We start from the raw sequence: 19,664 nt of genomic DNA on the forward strand, positions 1-19,664 counted from the left end.
CACGGCGCTTGTAACGCCAAGGTAGTGGGTTCGATCCCCGGGACCACCCATACACAAACATGTATGCACGCATGACTGTAAGTTGCTTTGGATAAAAGCGTCTGCTAAATGGCATATTATTATTATTATTATTATTATTATTATTATTATTATTATTATTATATCTATATATCTCTAACCCATATCTATACATCTCTAACCCATATCTATACATCTCTAACCCATATCTATACATCTCTAACCCATATCTATACATCTCTAACCCATATCTATACATCTCTAACCCATATCTATACATCTCTAACCCATATCTATACATCTCTAACCCATATCTATACATCTCTAACCCATATCTATACATCTCTAACCCATATCTATACATCTCTAACCCTTATCTATATATCTATAAATCTCTAACCCATATCTATATATCTCTAACCCATATCTATATATCTCTATCTCTGACCCATATCTATAGATCTCTAACCCATATCTATAGATCTCTAACCCATATCTATAGATCTCTAACCCATATCTATATATCTATATATCTCTAACCCATATCTATATATCTCTATCTCTGACCCATATCTATAGATCTCTAACCCATATCTATAGATCTCTAACCCATATCTATATATCTATATATCTCTAACCCATATCTATATATCTCTAACCCATATCTATATATCTCTAACCCATATCTATATATCTCTAACCCATATCTATACATCTCTAACCCATATCTATATATCTCTAACCCATATCTATATATCTCTAACCCATATCTATATATCTCTAACCCATATCTATAGATCTCTAACCCATATCTATAGATCTCTAACCCATATCTATATATCTCTAACCCATATCTATATATCTCTAACCCATATCTATATATCTCTATCTCTGACCCATATCTATATATCTCTAACCCATATCTATAGATCTCTAACCCATATCTATAGATCTCTAACCCATATCTATATATCTCTAACCCATATCTATATATCTATATCTCTAACCCATATCTATAGATCTCTAACCCATATCTATATATCTCTAACCCATATCTATATATCTCTAACCCATATCTATATATCTCTATCTCTGACCCATATCTAGATATCTCTGACCCATATCTATATATCTCTGACCCATATCTATAAATCTCTAACCCATATCTATATATATCTGACCCATATCTATATATCTCTAACCCATATCTATAAATCTCTAACCCATATCTATATATCTCTAACCCATATCTATATATCTCTAACCCATATCTATATATCTCTAACCCATATCTATAGCTCTCTAACCCATATCTATATATCTCTAACCCATATCTATATATCTCTAACCCATATCTATATATCTATATCTCTATCTCTAACCATATCTATATATCTCTAACCCATATCTATATATCTCTAACCCATATCTATATATCTCTAACCCATATCTATATATCTCTAACCCATATCTATATATCTCTAACCCATATCTATATATCTCTAACCCATATCTATATATCTCTAACCCATATCTATATATCTCTAACCCATATCTATATATCTCTAACCCATATCTATATATATCTAACCCATATCTATAAATCTCTAACCCATATCTATATATCTCTATCTCTGACCCATATCTATAGATCTCTAACCCATATCTATATATCTCTAACCCATATCTATATATCTCTAACCCATATCTATATATCTCTAACCCATATCTATATATCTCTAACCCATATCTATATATCTCTAACCCATATCTATATATCTCTAACCCATATCTATATATCTCTATCTCTAACCCATATATATATATCTCTAACCCATATCTATATATCTCTAACCCATATCTATAGATCTCTAACCCATATCTATATATCTATATATATCTCTCTCTAACCCATATCTATATATCTCTAACCCATATCTATATATCTCTAACCCATATCTATATATCTCTAACCCATATCTATATATCTCTAACCCATATCTATATATCTCTAACCCATATCTATATATCTATCTCTAACCCATATCTATATATATCTAACCCATATCTATATATCTCTAACCCATATCTATAGATCTCTATCTCTAACCCATGTCTATATATCTCTAACCCATATCTATATATCTCTAACCCATATCTATATATCTCTAACCCATATCTATATATATCTAACCCATATCTATATATCTCTAACCCATATCTATAGATCTCTATCTCTAACCCATGTCTATATATCTCTAACCCATATCTATATATCTCTAACCCATATCTATATATCTATATATCTCTAACCCATATCTATAGATCTCTAACCCATATCTATAGATCTCTAACCCATATCTATAGATCTCTAACCCATATCTATAGATCTGTAACCCATATCTATAGATCTCTAACCCCCATATATATAGATCTCTAACCCATATCTATAGATCTCTAACCCATATCTATAGATCTCTAACCCATATCTATAGATCTCTAACCCATATCTATATATCTATCTCTAACCCATATCTATATATCTATCTCTAACCCATATCTATATATCTATCTATCTCTAACCCATATCTATATATCTCTAACCCATATCTATATATCTCTAACCCATATCTCTAACCCATATCTATATATCTATCTCTATCTCTAACCCATATCTCTATATCTCTAACCCATATCTCTAACCCATATCTATATATCTCTAAACATATCTATAGATCTCTATCTCTAACCCATATCTATATATCTATCTCTAACCCATATCTATATATCTATCTCTATCTCTAACCCATATCTCTATATCTCTAACCCATATCTATATATTTCTATCTCTAACCCATATCTATATATCTCTAACCCATATCTATATATCTCTAACCCATATCTATAGATCTCTAACCCATATCTATAGATCTCTAACCCATATCTATAGATCTCTAACCCATATCTATAGATCTCTAACCCATATCTATATATCTATCTCTATCTCTAACCCATATCTATAGATCTCTAACCCATATCTATAGATCTCTAACCCATATCTATAGATCTCTAACCCATATCTATATATCTATCTCGAACCCATATCTATATATCTATCTCGAACCCATATCTATATATCTATCTCTATCTCTAACCCATATCTATATATCTCTAACTCATATCTATATATCTCTAAACCATATCTCTATCTCTCTAACCCATATCTATAGATCTCTAACCCATATCTATATATCTCTAACCCATATCTATATATCTCTAACCCATATCTATATATCTCTATCTCTGACCCATATCTATATATCTCTAACCCATATCTATAGATCTCTAACCCATATCTATAGATCTCTAACCCATATCTATATATCTCTAACCCATATCTATATATCTATATCTCTAACCCATATCTATAGATCTCTAACCCATATCTATATATCTCTAACCCATATCTATATATCTCTAACCCATATCTATATATCTCTATCTCTGACCCATATCTAGATATCTCTGACCCATATCTATATATCTCTGACCATATCTATAAATCTCTAACCCATATCTATATATATCTGACCCATATCTATATATCTCTAACCCATATCTATAAATCTCTAACCCATATCTATATATCTCTAACCCATATCTATATATCTCTAACCCATATCTATATATCTCTAACCCATATCTATAGCTCTCTAACCCATATCTATATATCTCTAACCCATATCTATATATCTCTAACCCATATCTATATATCTATATCTCTATCTCTAACCATATCTATATATCTCTAACCCATATCTATATATCTCTAACCCATATCTATATATCTCTAACCCATATGTATATATCTCTAACCCATATCTATATATCTCTAACCCATATCTATATATCTCTAACCCATATCTATATATCTCTAACCCATATCTATATATCTCTAACCCATATCTATATATCTCTAACCCATATCTATATATCTCTAACCCATATCTATATATATCTAACCCATATCTATAAATCTCTAACCCATATCTATATATCTCTATCTCTGACCCATATCTATAGATCTCTAACCCATATCTATATATCTCTAACCCATATCTATATATCTCTATCTCTAACCCATATCTATATATCTCTAACCCATATCTATATATCTCTAACCCATATCTATATATCTCTAACCCATATCTATATATCTCTATCTCTAACCCATATATATATATCTCTAACCCATATCTATATATCTATATATCTCTAACCCATATCTATAGATCTCTAACCCATATCTATATATCTATATATATCTCTCTTAACCCATATCTATATATCTCTAACCCATATCTATATATCTCTAACCCATATCTATATATCTCTAACCCATATCTATATATATCTCTAACCCATATCTATATATCTCTAACCCATATCTATATATCTATCTCTAACCCATATCTATATATATCTAACCCATATCTATATATCTCTAACCCATATCTATAGATCTCTATCTCTAACCCATGTCTATATATCTCTAACCCATATCTATATATCTCTAACCCATATCTATATATCTCTAACCCATATATATATATATCTAACCCATATCTATATATCTCTAACCCATATCTATAGATCTCTATCTCTAACCCATATCTATAGATCTCTAACCCATATCTATAGATCTCTAACCCATATCTATAGATCTCTAACCCATATCTATATATCTATCTCGAACCCATATCTATATATCTATCTCGAACCCATATCTATATATCTATCTCTATCTCTAACCCATATCTATATATCTCTAACCCATATCTATATATCTCTAAACCATATCTCTATCTCTCTAACCCATATCTATAGATCTCTAACCCATATCTATATATCTCTAACCCATATCTATATATCTCTAACCCATATCTATATATCTCTATCTCTGACCCATATCTATATATCTCTAACCCATATCTATAGATCTCTAACCCATATCTATAGATCTCTAACCCATATCTATATATCTCTAACCCATATCTATATATCTATATCTCTAACCCATATCTATAGATCTCTAACCCATATCTATATATCTCTAACCCATATCTATATATCTCTAACCCATATCTATATATCTCTATCTCTGACCCATATCTAGATATCTCTGACCCATATCTATATATCTCTGACCATATCTATAAATCTCTAACCCATATCTATATATATCTGACCCATATCTATATATCTCTAACCCATATCTATAAATCTCTAACCCATATCTATATATCTCTAACCCATATCTATATATCTCTAACCCATATCTATATATCTCTAACCCATATCTATAGCTCTCTAACCCATATCTATATATCTCTAACCCATATCTATATATCTCTAACCCATATCTATATATCTATATCTCTATCTCTAACCATATCTATATATCTCTAACCCATATCTATATATCTCTAACCCATATCTATATATCTCTAACCCATATGTATATATCTCTAACCCATATCTATATATCTCTAACCCATATCTATATATCTCTAACCCATATCTATATATCTCTAACCCATATCTATATATCTCTAACCCATATCTATATATCTCTAACCCATATCTATATATCTCTAACCCATATCTATATATACTCTAACCCATATCTATAAATCTCTAACCCATATCTATATATCTCTATCTCTGACCCATATCTATAGATCTCTAACCCATATCTATATATCTCTAACCCATATCTATATATCTCTATCTCTAACCCATATCTATATATCTCTAACCCATATCTATATATCTCTAACCCATATCTATATATCTCTAACCCATATCTATATATCTCTATCTCTAACCCATATATATATATCTCTAACCCATATCTATATATCTATATATCTCTAACCCATATCTATAGATCTCTAACCCATATCTATATATCTATATATATCTCTCTCTAACCCATATCTATATATCTCTAACCCATATCTATATATCTCTAACCCATATCTATATATCTCTAACCCATATCTATATATCTCTAACCCATATCTATATATCTCTAACCCATATCTATATATCTATCTCTAACCCATATCTATATATATCTAACCCATATCTATATATCTCTAACCCATATCTATAGATCTCTATCTCTAACCCATGTCTATATATCTCTAACCCATATCTATATATCTCTAACCCATATCTATATATCTCTAACCCATATATATATATATCTAACCCATATCTATATATCTCTAACCCATATCTATAGATCTCTATCTCTAACCCATGTCTATATATCTCTAACCCATATCTATATATCTCTAACCCATATCTATATATCTATATATCTCTAACCCATATCTATAGATCTCTAACCCATATATATAGATCTCTAACCCATATCTATAGATCTGTAACCCATATCTATAGATCTCTAACCCCCATATCTATAGATCTCTAACCCATATCTATAGATCTCTAACCCATATCTATATATCTATCTCTAACCCATATCTATATATCTATCTCTAACCCATATCTATATATCTATCTATCTCTAACCCATATCTATATATCTCTAACCCATATCTATATATCTCTAACCCATATCTCTAACCCATATCTATATATCTATCTCTATCTCTAACCCATATCTCTATATCTCTAACCCATATCTATATATCTCTAACCCATATCTATATATCTCTAAACATATCTATAGATCTCTATCTCTAACCCATATCTATATATCTATCTCTAACCCATATCTATATATCTATCTCTATCTCTAACCCATATCTCTATATCTCTAACCCATATCTATATATCTCTATCTCTAACCCATATCTATATATCTCTAACCCATATCTATATATCTCTAACCCATATCTATAGATCTCTAACCCATATCTATAGATCTCTAACCCATATCTATAGATCTCTAACCCATATCTATAGATCTCTAACCCATATCTATAGATCTCTAACCCATATCTATAGATCTCTAACCCATATCTATATATCTATCTCTATCTCTAACCCATATCTATAGATCTCTAACCCATATCTATATATCTCTAACCCATATCTATAGATCTCTAACCCATATCTATATATCTATCTCTAACCCATATCTATATATCTATCTCGAACCCATATCTATATATCTATCTCGAACCCATATCTATATATCTATCTCTATCTCTAACCCATATCTATATATCTCTAACCCATATCTATATATCTCTAAACCATATCTATATATCTATCTCTAACCCATATCTATATATCTATCTCTATCTCTAACCCATATCTCTATATCTCTAACCCATATCTATATATCTCTATCTCTAACCCATATCTATATATCTCTAACCCATATCTATATATCTCTAACCCATATCTATAGATCTCTAACCCATATCTATAGATCTCTAACCCATATCTATAGATCTCTAACCCATATCTATATCTCTATCTCTAACCCATATCTATAGATCTCTAACCCATATCTATATATCTCTAACCCATATCTATAGATCTCTAACCCATATCTATATATCTATCTCGAACCCATATCTATATATCTATCTCGAACCCATATCTATATATCTATCTCTATCTCTAACCCATATCTATATATCTCTAACCCATATCTTTATATCTCTAAACCATATCTCTATCTCTCTAACCCATATCTATATATCTCTAACCCATATCTATATATCTCTATCTCTAACCCATATCTATATATCTCTAACCCATATCTCTATATCTCCATCTCTAACAGGGTCTGATGTCAGCGGTGCTGTATCATCGGAACTGTAAGACTCTGTTAGGGGAGAACTTTGGCGGCGTCTTCAATGAGCTGCTGGTGTTACTTCCAGACACGGGGAAACAGCAGGAGCTGCTGACGGCCCACGCAGACGACCGGGCCATGGAAAGACCAGGAGGCGGCGGGGCCAGGAAGAACAAGAAGAGCGCCTGGCAGACCCCCTCCAGCGCTAACGCTAACGCAGCCGCACTGGACTGCCAGGTGTGCCCCACCTGCTGCCAGGTGCTGGCCCCCAAAGACTTCAACTCCCATAAGACCTTGCACCTGGGGGACAACGAGGACTTCCCCTCCCTGCAGGCCATCAGCCGCATCATCAGCTAGCCCTGGCCCCGGGGACGGACACGCGCACTGCCCAATCACAGCCCTGCCTGTTGCCATTCAGGGGGGGGGAGCCTGTTTCCATGGTGACCATGGCCACAGAGGATGCGGTAGTGTATTTGATGGCGAGGCTGGGATCAGCAGGAGGATGAACTGAATTCTGAGCTAAAGGTTGCCAGATATTGAGCTGACTCCCGGTGTGACTCCGGCTGGACCTGGCACCAGCCTGGCAACCCCGACCCTGGAGGACCCTGCAAGTACCACATGTTGGTGAATTAATAAGAAGAATGATTCTATATAATTTTCTTTATTTTTCTCTCTCTTCTGATCTCCATCAAATGTCCATGAGGTTGATAAAGTGTTGAAGGAGTGGTTCATTTATCAGGGTTGATGAGTGTTTATGAAGTTAAACCCCATAGAGACTGACTGTCCGGAGGAACCTGGTTAAAAGGTAGAGGTCTACTGTCAGGGCTGTGGAGGGTCATCAGATAGGAGAAGTCTGGAGGGAGTCAGACTATTTGGGACGATATGTAGCTGTGGGGAGGGACACTGCTGGTTCTCCTGTTTCTCTTCTGTCTCTCTCTTCTAACCCACAACCAGTCTGTAACCCCCACAACCAGTCTGTAACCCCCACAACCAGTCTGTAACCCCCACAACCAGTCTGTAACCCCCACAACCAGTCTGTAACCCCCACAACCAGTCTGTAACCCTGACAACCAGTCTGTAACCCCGACAACCAGTCTGTAACCCCGACAACCAGTCTGTAACCCCCACAACCAGTCTGTAACCCCCACAACCAGTCTGTAACCCCCACAACCAGTCTGTAACCCCCACAACCAGTCTGTAACCCCCACAACCAGTCTGTAACCCCCACAACCAGTCTGTAACCCCCCACAACCAGTCTGTAACCCCCGACAACCAGTCTGTAACCCCCACAACCAGTCTGTAACCCCCACAACCAGTCTGTAACCCCCACAACCAGTCTGTAACCCTGACAACCAGTCTGTAACCCCCACAACCAGTCTGTAACCCCCACAACCAGTCTGTAAAATCAGAACATTTCTGTTTGCCCCAATTTGATTAAACAGCTTTCTTGCTTTGGTCCCTTATATTTGTCCAAGTAGTGTTGCAGGAGGTCCTAGTCTGTCTCCTACTGTAGTACTCTAAGTGATAAGGGAACAGGGGTATAAAGGATAAGGGACATGGGGGGAAAGGATAAGGGAACAGGGGTATAAAGGCTGGGACATGGGGGGAAAGGATAAGGGAACAGGGGTATAAAGGCTGGGACATGGGGGAAAGGATAAGGGAACAGGGGTATAAAGGCTGGGACATGGGGGAAAGGATAAGGGAACAGGGGTATAAAGGCTGGGACATGGGGAAAGGATAAGGGAACAGGGGTATAAAGGCTGGGACATGGGGAAAGGATAGGAACAGGGGTATAAAGGCTGGGACATGGGGGAAAGGATAAGGGAACAGGGGTATAAAGGCTGGGACATGGGGGAAAGGATAAGGGAACAGGGGTATAAAGGCTGGGACATGGGGGAAAGGATAAGGGACATGGGGGAAAGGATAAGGGAACAGGGGTATAAAGGCTGGGACATGGGGGGGAAAGGATAAGGGAACAGGGGTATAAAGGCTGGGACATGGGGGGAAAGGATAAGGGAACAGGGGTATAAAGGCTGGGACATGGGGGGAAAGGATAAAGGGAACAGGGGTATAAAGGCTGGGACATGGGGAAAGGATAAGGGAACAGGGGTATAAAGGCTGGGACATGGGGGAAAGGATAAGGGAACAGGGGTATAAAGGCTGGGACATGGGGGGAAAGGATAAGGGAACAGGGGTATAAAGGATAAGGGACATGGGGGGGAAAGGATAAGGGAACAGGGGTATAAAGGCTGGGACATGGGGAAAGGATAAGGGAACAGGGGTATAAAGGATAAGGGAACAGGGGTATAAGGGAACAGGGGTATAAAGGATAAGGGAACAGGGGTATAAAGGATAAGGGACATGGGGGGAAAGGATAAGGAAACAGGGGTATAAAGGCTGGGACATGGGGAAAGGATAAGGGAACAGGGGTATAAAGGCTGGGACATGGGGGGAAAGGATAAGGGAACAGGGGTATAAAGGCTGGGACATGGGGGGAAAGGATAAGGGAACAGGGGTATAAAGGCTGGGACATGGGGGAAAGGATAAGGGAACAGGGGTATAAAGGCTGGGACATGGGGGAAAGGATAAGGGAACAGGGGTATAAAGGCTGGGACATGGGGAAAGGATAAAGGGAACAGGGGTATAAAGGCTGGGACATGGGGGAAAGGATAAAGGGAACAGGGGTATAAAGGCTGGGACATGGGGGAAAGGATAAGGGGAACAGGGGTATAAAGGCTGGGACATGGGGGAAAGGATAAAGGGAACAGGGGTATAAAGGCTGGGACATGGGGGAAAGGATAAGGGAACAGGGGTATAAAGGCTGGGACATGGGGAAAGGATAAGGGAACAGGGGTATAAAGGCTGGGACATGGGGGAAAGGATAAGGGAACAGGGGTATAAAGGCTGGGACATGGGGGAAAGGATAAGGGAACAGGGGTATAAAGGCTGGGACATGGGGGGAAAGGATAAGGGAACAGGGGTATAAAGGCTGGGACATGGGGGGAAAGGATAAGGGAACAGGGGTATAAAGGCTGGGACATGGGGGAAAGGAAAAGGGAACAGGGGTATAAAGGCTGGGACATGGGGGGAAAGGATAAGGAACAGGGGTATAAAGGCTGGGACATGGGGGAAAGGATAAGGGAACAGGGGTATAAAGGCTGGGACATGGGGGAAAGGATAAGGGAACAGGGGTATAAAGGCTGGGACATGGGGGAAAGGATAAGGGAACAGGGGTATAAAGGCTGGGACATGGGGGAAAGGATAAGGGAACAGGGGTATAAAGGCTGGGACATGGGGGGAAAGGATAAGGGAACAGGGGTATAAAGGCTGGGACATGGGGGAAAGGATAAGGGAACAGGGGTATAAAGGCTGGGACATGGGGGAAAGGATAAGGAACAGGGGTATAAAGGCTGGGACATGGGGGAAAGGATAAGGGAACAGGGGTATAAAGGCTGGGACATGGGGGGAAAGGAAAAGGGAACAGGGGTATAAAGGCTGGGACATGGGGGGAAAGGATAAGGGAACAGGGGTATAAAGGCTGGGACATGGGGGAAAGGATAAGGGAACAGGGGTATAAAGGCTGGGACATGGGGGGAAAGGATAAGGGAACAGGGGTATAAAGGCTGGGACATGGGGGGAAAGGATAAGGGAACAGGGGTATAAAGGCTGGGACATGGGGGAAAGGATAAGGGAACAGGGGTATAAAGGCTGGGACATGGGGGAAAGGATAAGGGAACAGGGGTATAAAGGCTGGGACATGGGGGGAAAGGATAAGGGAACAGGGGTATAAAGGCTGGGACATGGGGGAAAGGATAAGGGAACAGGGGTATAAAGGCTGGGACATGGGGGAAAGGATAAGGAACAGGGGTATAAAGGCTGGGACATGGGGGAAAGGATAAGGGAACAGGGGTATAAAGGCTGGGACATGGGGGAAAGGATAAGGGAACAGGGGTATAAAGGCTGGGACATGGGGGGAAAGGATAAGGGACATGGGGGAAAGGATAAGGGAACAGGGGTATAAAGGCTGGGACATGGGGGAAAGGATAAGGGAACAGGGGTATAAAGGCTGGGACATGGGGGAAAGGATAAGGGAACAGGGGTATAAAGGCTGGGACATGGGGGAAAGGATAAGGGAACAGGGTATAAAGGCTGGGACATGGGGGAAAGGATAAGGGAACAGGGGTATAAAGGCTGGGACATGGGGGAAAGGATAAAGGGAACAGGGGTATAAAGGCTGGGACATGGGGGAAAGGATAAAGGGAACAGGGTATAAAGGCTGGGACATGGGGGAAAGGATAAGGGAACAGGGGTATAAAGGCTGGGACATGGGGGAAAGGATAAGGGAACAGGGGTATAAAGGCTGGGACATGGGGGAAAGGATAAGGGAACAGGGGTATAAAGGCTGGGACATGGGGGAAAGGATAAGGGAACAGGGGTATAAAGGCTGGGACATGGGGGAAAGGATAAGGGAACAGGGGTATAAAGGCTGGGACATGGGGGAAAGGATAAGGGAACAGGGGTATAAAGGCTGGGACATGGGGGGAAAGGATAAAGGGAACAGGGGTATAAAGGCTGGGACATGGGGGAAAGGATAAGGGAACAGGGGTATAAAGGCTGGGACATGGGGGAAAGGATAAGGGAACAGGGGTATAAAGGCTGGGACATGGGGGAAAGGATAAAGGGAACAGGGGTATAAAGGCTGGGACATGGGGGAAAGGATAAAGGGAACAGGGGTATAAAGGCTGGGACATGGGGGAAAGGATAGGACATGGGGGAAAGGATAAGGAACAGGGGTATAAAGGCTGGGACATGGGGGAAAGGATAAGGGAACAGGGGTATAAAGGCTGGGACATGGGGGAAAGGATAAGGGAACAGGGGTATAAAGGCTGGGACATGGGGGGAAAGGATAAGGGAACAGGGGTATAAAGGCTGGGACATGGGGGGAAAGGATAAGGAACAGGGGTATAAAGGCTGGGACATGGGGGAAAGGATAAGGGAACAGGGGTATAAAGGCTGGGACATGGGGGGAAAGGATAAGGGAACAGGGGTATAAAGGCTGGGACATGGGGGAAAGGATAAGGGAACAGGGGTATAAAGGCTGGGACATGGGGGGAAAGGATAAGGAACAGGGGTATAAAGGCTGGGACATGGGGGAAAGGATAAGGGAACAGGGGTATAAAGGCTGGGACATGGGGGGAAAGGATAAAGGGAACAGGGTATAAAGGCTGGGACATGGGGGAAAGGATAAAGGGAACAGGGGTATAAAGGCTGGGACATGGGGAAAGGATAAGGGAACAGGGGTATAAAGGCTGGGACATGGGGGAAAGGATAAGGGAACAGGGTATAAAGGCTGGGACATGGGGGAAAGGATAAGGGAACAGGGGTATAAAGGCTGGGACATGGGGAAAGGATAAGGGAACAGGGGTATAAAGGCTGGGACATGGGGGAAAGGATAAGGGAACAGGGGTATAAAGGCTGGGACATGGGGGAAAGGATAAGGGAACAGGGGTATAAAGGCTGGGACATGGGGAAAGGATAAGGGAACAGGGGTATAAAGGCTGGGACATGGGGGAAAGGATAAGGGAACAGGGGTATAAAGGCTGGGACATGGGGGGAAAGGATAAGGGAACAGGGGTATAAAGGCTGGGACATGGGGGAAAGGATAAAGGGAACAGGGGTATAAAGGCTGGGACATGGGGGAAAGGATAAGGGAACAGGGGTATAAAGGCTGGGACATGGGGGAAAGGATAAGGAACAGGGTATAAAGGCTGGGACATGGGGGAAAGGATAAGGGAACAGGGTATAAAGGCTGGGACATGGGGGGAAAGGATTAGGGACATGGGGGTATAAAGGCTGGGACATGGGGGGAAAGGATAAGGGAACAGGGGTATAAAGGCTGGGACATGGGGGGAAAGGATAAGGAACAGGGGTATAAAGGCTGGGACATGGGGGAAAGGATAAGGGAACAGGGGTATAAAGGCTGGGACATGGGGGAAAGGATAAGGGAACAGGGTATAAAGGCTGGGACATGGGGGAAAGGATAAGGGAACAGGGGTATAAAGGCTGGGACATGGGGGAAAGGATAAGGGAACAGGGGTATAAAGGCTGGGACATGGGGGAAAGGATAGGAGGAACAGGGGTATAAAGGCTGGGACATGGGGGAAAGGATAAGGGAACAGGGGTATAAAGGCTGGGACATGGGGGAAAGGATAAGGAACAGGGGTATAAAGGCTGGGACATGGGGGAAAGGATAAAGGGAACAGGGGTATAAAGGCTGGGACATGGGGGAAAGGATAAGGGAACAGGGGTATAAAGGCTGGGACATGGGGGAAAGGATAAGGAACAGGGGTATAAAGGCTGGGACATGGGGAAAGGATAAGGGAACAGGGGTATAAAGGCTGGGACATGGGGAAAGGATAAGGGAACAGGGGTATAAAGGCTGGGACATGGGGGGAAAGGATAAAGGGAACAGGGGTATAAAGGCTGGGACATGGGGGAAAGGATAAAGGGAACAGGGGTATAAAGGCTGGGACATGGGGAAAGGATAAAGGGAACAGGGGTATAAAGGCTGGGACATGGGGGAAAGGATAAGGGAACAGGGGTATAAAGGCTGGGACATGGGGGAAAGGATAAGGGAACAGGGGTATAAAGGCTGGGACATGGGGGAAAGGATAAGGGAACAGGGGTATAAAGGCTGGGACATGGGGGGAAAGGATAAGGGAACAGGGGTATAAAGGCTGGGACATGGGGGAAAGGATAAAGGGAACAGGGGTATAAAGGCTGGGACATGGGGAAAGGATAAGGGAACAGGGGTATAAAGGCTGGGACATGGGGGGAAAGGATAAGGGAACAGGGGTATAAAGGCTGGGACATGGGGGGAAAGGATAAAGGGAACAGGGGTATAAAGGCTGGGACATGGGGGAAAGGATAGGGACATGGGGGAAAGGATAAAGGAACAGGGGTATAAAGGCTGGGACATGGGGGAAAGGATAAAGGGAACAGGGGTATAAAGGCTGGGACATGGGGGAAAGGATAAGGGAACAGGGGTATAAAGGCTGGGACATGGGGGAAAGGATAAGGAACAGGGTATAAAGGCTGGGACATGGGGGGAAAGGATAAGGGAACAGGGGTATAAAGGCTGGGACATGGGGGAAAGGATAAGGGAACAGGGGTATAAAGGCTGGGACATGGGGGAAAGGATAAAGGGAACAGGGGTATAAAGGCTGGGACATGGGGGAAAGGATAAGGAACAGGGGTATAAAGGCTGGGACATGGGGGAAAGGATAAGGGAACAGGGGTATAAAGGCTGGGACATGGGGGAAAGGATAAAGGGAACAGGGGTATAAAGGCTGGGACATGGGGGAAAGGATAAGGGAACAGGGGTATAAAGGCTGGGACATGGGGGAAAGGATAAGGGAACAGGGGTATAAAGGCTGGGACATGGGGGAAAGGATAAAGGGAACAGGGGTATAAAGGCTGGGACATGGGGGAAAGGATAAGGGAACAGGGGTATAAAGGCTGGGACATGGGGGAAAGGATAAGGGAACAGGGGTATAAAGGCTGGGACATGGGGGGAAAGGATAAGGGAACAGGGTATAAAGGCTGGGACATGGGGGAAAGGATAAGGGAACAGGGGTATAAAGGCTGGGACATGGGGGAAAGGATAAAGGGAACAGGGGTATAAAGGCTGGGACATGGGGGAAAGGATAAGGGAACAGGGGTATAAAGGCTGGGACATGGGGGAAAGGATAAGGAACAGGGGTATAAAGGCTGGGACATGGGGGAAAGGATAAAGGGAACAGGGGTATAAAGGCTGGGACATGGGGGAAAGGATAAGGGAACAGGGGTATAAAGGCTGGGACATGGGGGAAAGGATAAAGGGAACAGGGGTATAAAGGCTGGGACATGGGGGAAAGGATAAGGGAACAGGGGTATAAAGGCTGGGACATGGGGGAAAGGATAAGGGAACAGGGGTATAAAGGCTGGGACATGGGGGGAAAGGATAAAGGGAACAGGGGTATAAAGGCTGGGACATGGGGGGAAAGGATAAGGAACAGGGGTATAAAGGCTGGGACATGGGGGAAAGGATAAAGGGAACAGGGGTATAAAGGCTGGGACATGGGGGAAAGGATAAAGGGAACAGGGGTATAAAGGCTGGGACATGGGGGAAAGGATAAGGGAACAGGGGTATAAAGGCTGGGACATGGGGGAAAGGATAAGGGAACAGGGGTATAAAGGCTGGGACATGGGGGAAAGGATAAAGGGAACAGGGGTATAAAGGCTGGGACATGGGGGAAAGGATAAGGGAACAGGGGTATAAAGGCTGGGACATGGGGGAAAGGATAAAGGAACAGGGGTATAAAGGCTGGGACATGGGGGAAAGGATAAAGGGAACAGGGGTATAAAGGCTGGGACATGGGGGAAAGGATAAGGGACATGGGGGAAAGGATAAGGGAACAGGGGTATAAAGGCTGGGACATGGGGGGGAAAGGATAAAGGGAACAGGGGTATAAAGGCTGGGACATGGGGGAAAGGATAAGGGAACAGGGGTATAAAGGCTGGGACATGGGGGAAAGGATAAGGAACAGGGGTATAAAGGCTGGGACATGGGGGAAAGGATAAGGGAACAGGGGTATAAAGGCTGGGACATGGGGGGGAAAGGATAAGGGAACAGGGGTATAAAGGCTGGGACATGGGGGGAAAGGATAAAGGGAACAGGGGTATAAAGGCTGGGACATGGGGGGAAAGGATAAAGGGAACAGGGGTATAAAGGCTGGGACATGGGGGAAAGGATAAGGGAACAGGGGTATAAAGGCTGGGACATGGGGGAAAGGATAAGGGAACAGGGGTATAAAGGCTGGGACATGGGGGAAAGGATAAAGGGAACAGGGGTATAAAGGCTGGGACATGGGGGAAAGGATAAAGGGAACAGGGGTATAAAGGCTGGGACATGGGGGAAAGGATAAGGGAACAGGGTATAAAGGCTGGGACATGGGGGGAAAAGGATAAAGGGAACAGGGGTATAAAGGCTGGGACATGGGGGGAAAGGATAAGGGAACAGGGGTATAAAGGCTGGGACATGGGGGAAAGGATAAGGGAACAGGGGTATAAAGGCTGGGACATGGGGGAAAGGATAAGGAACAGGGGTATAAAGGCTGGGACATGGGGGAAAGGATAAGGGAACAGGGGTATAAAGGCTGGGACATGGGGGAAAGGATAAAGGGAACAGGGGTATAAAGGCTGGGACATGGGGGGAAAGGATAAAGGGAACAGGGGTATAAAGGCTGGGACATGGGGGGAAAGGATAAGGGAACAGGGGTATAAAGGCTGGGACATGGGGGAAAGGATAAGGGGCGGACATGGGGAAAGGATAAGGAACAGGGGGTATAAAGGCTGGGACATGGGGGAAAGGATAAAGGGAACAGGGGTATAAAGGCTGGGACATGGGGGGAAAGGATAAGGGAACAGGGGTATAAAGGCTGGGACATGGGGGAAAGGATAAGGAACAGGGGTATAAAGGCTGGGACATGGGGGGAAAGGATAAGGGAACAGGGGTATAAAGGCTGGGACATGGGGGAAAGGATAAGGGAACAGGGGTATAAAGGCTGGGACATGGGGGGAAAGGATAAGGGAACAGGGGTATAAAGGCTGGGACATGGGGGAAAGGATAAGGGACAGGGGTATAAAGGCTGGGACATGGGGGGAAAGGATAAGGGAACAGGGGTATAAAGGCTGGGACATGGGGGGAAAGGATAAGGGAACAGGGGTATAAAGGCTGGGACATGGGGGAAAGGATAAAGGGAACAGGGGGTATAAAGGCTGGGACATGGGGGAAAGGATAAAGGAACAGGGGTATAAAGGCTGGGACATGGGGAAAGGATAAAGGGAACAGGGGTATAAAGGCTGGGACATGGGGGAAAGGATAAAGGGAACAGGGGTATAAAGGCTGGGACATGGGGGAAAGGATAAGGGAACAGGGAGTATAAAGGCTGGGACATGGGGGAAAGGATAAAGGGAACAGGGGTATAAAGGCTGGGACATGGGGGAAAGGATAAGGGAACAGGGGTATAAAGGCTGGGACATGGGGGAAAGGATAAGGGAACAGGGGTATAAAGGCTGGGACATGGGGGGAAAGGATAAGGGAACAGGGGTATAAAGGCTGGGACATGGGGGGAAAGGATAAGGGAACAGGGGTATAAAAGGCTGGGACATGGGGGAAAGGATAAGGGAACAGGGGTATAAAGGCTGGGACATGGGGGAAAGGATAAGGGAACAGGGGTATAAAGGCTGGGACATGGATGGGGAAAGGATAAGGGAACAGGGGTATAAAGGCTGGGACATGGGGGAAAGGATAAGTGGGGAAAGGATAAGGAACAGGGGTATAAAGGCTGGGACATGGGGGAAAGGATAAGGGAACAGGGGTATAAAGGCTGGGACATGGGGGGAAAGGATAAAGGGAACAGGGGTATAAAGGCTGGGACATGGGGGAAAGGATAAAGGGAACAGGGGTATAAAGGCTGGGACATGGGGGGAAAGGATAAAGGGAACGGGTATAAAGGCTGGGACATGGGGGAAAGGATAAGGAACGGGTATAAAGGCTGGGACATGGGGGAAAGGATAAGGGAACAGGGGTATAAAGGCTGGGACATGGGGGAAAGGATAAGGGAACAGGGGTATAAAGGCTGGGACATGGGGGGAAAGGATAAGGGAACAGGGGTATAAAGGCTGGGACATGGGGGAAAGGATAAAGGGAACAGGGGTATAAAGGCTGGGACATGGGGGGAAAGGATAAGGGAACAGGGGTATAAAGGCTGGGACATGGGGGAAAGGATAAGGGAACAGGGGTATAAAGGCTGGGACATGGGGGAAAGGATAAAGGGAACAGGGGTATAAAGGCTGGGACATGGGGGAAAGGATAAGGGAACAGGGGTATAAAGGCTGGGACATGGGGGGAAAGGATAAGGGAACAGGGGTATAAAGGCTGGGACATGGGGGAAAGGATAAGGAACAGGTATAAAGGCTGGGACATGGGGGGGAAAGGATAAAGGGAACAGGGGTATAAAGGCTGGGACATGGGGGAAAGGATAAAGGGAACAGGGGTATAAAGGCTGGGACATGGGGGAAAGGATAAAGGGAACAGGGATAAATGCTGGGAACCCACTCCTGCGTTGTCTTGGCTGTGTGCTTAGGGTCGTTGTCCTGTTGGAAGGTGAACCTTCGCCCCAGTCTGAGGTCCTGAGCGCTCTGGAGCAGGTTTTCATCAAGGATCTTTCTGTACTGTGCTCTGTTCATCTTTCCCTCGATCCTGACTAGTTTCCCAGTTCCTGCCGCTGAAAAACATCCCCACAGCATGATGCTGCCACCAACATGCTTCACCGTAGGGATGGTGCCAGGTTTCCTCCAGATGTGACACTTGGCATTCAGGCCAAAGACTTCAATCTTGGTTTCATCAAATCCAATCGTATTTGTCACATGCGCCGAATACAACAGGTGTAGACCTTACCGTGAAATGCTTACTTACAAGCCCTCAAGAAATAGAGTTGAGAAAATATTTACTAAATAAACTAAAGTAAAAAATTAAAAGTAACAAAAACAAAGGGGGTGTGTCATTATTCTACAACGTAGAAAATAGTAAAAATAAAGAACAACCCTTGAAGGAGGAGGTGTGTCCAAACCTTTCACTGGTGCTGTGTATATTTATCCACCACTAGTGAAAGATTTGGACACACCTACTCATTCAAGGATTTTTCTTAATTTTTTACTATTTTCTACATTGTAGAATAATAGTGAAGACATCAAAACTATG

At 43.0% G+C, this 19,664-nt stretch overlaps 1 protein-coding gene across 1 annotated transcript in view; it reads left to right on the forward strand.

Annotated features, from left to right (window-relative positions):
* Nucleotides 1-9,314, forward strand: part of znf598 (zinc finger protein 598) — a 72,451-nt gene extending 63,137 nt beyond the window's left edge. Inside the window, exon 11 of the mRNA XM_045215955.1 lies at nt 7,850-9,314. Within this exon, the coding sequence (XP_045071890.1) occupies nt 7,850-8,215 (366 nt within the window). The 3' untranslated portion in view covers nt 8,216-9,314. The remainder of the gene's footprint in view (nt 1-7,849) is intronic.
* Nucleotides 9,315-19,664: the final 10,350 nt, after the last annotated feature.

This window comes from Coregonus clupeaformis, unplaced genomic scaffold (assembly GCF_020615455.1).
Source record: "Coregonus clupeaformis isolate EN_2021a unplaced genomic scaffold, ASM2061545v1 scaf0565, whole genome shotgun sequence".
In the NCBI taxonomy this organism is placed as follows: Eukaryota; Metazoa; Chordata; class Actinopteri; order Salmoniformes; family Salmonidae; genus Coregonus; species Coregonus clupeaformis.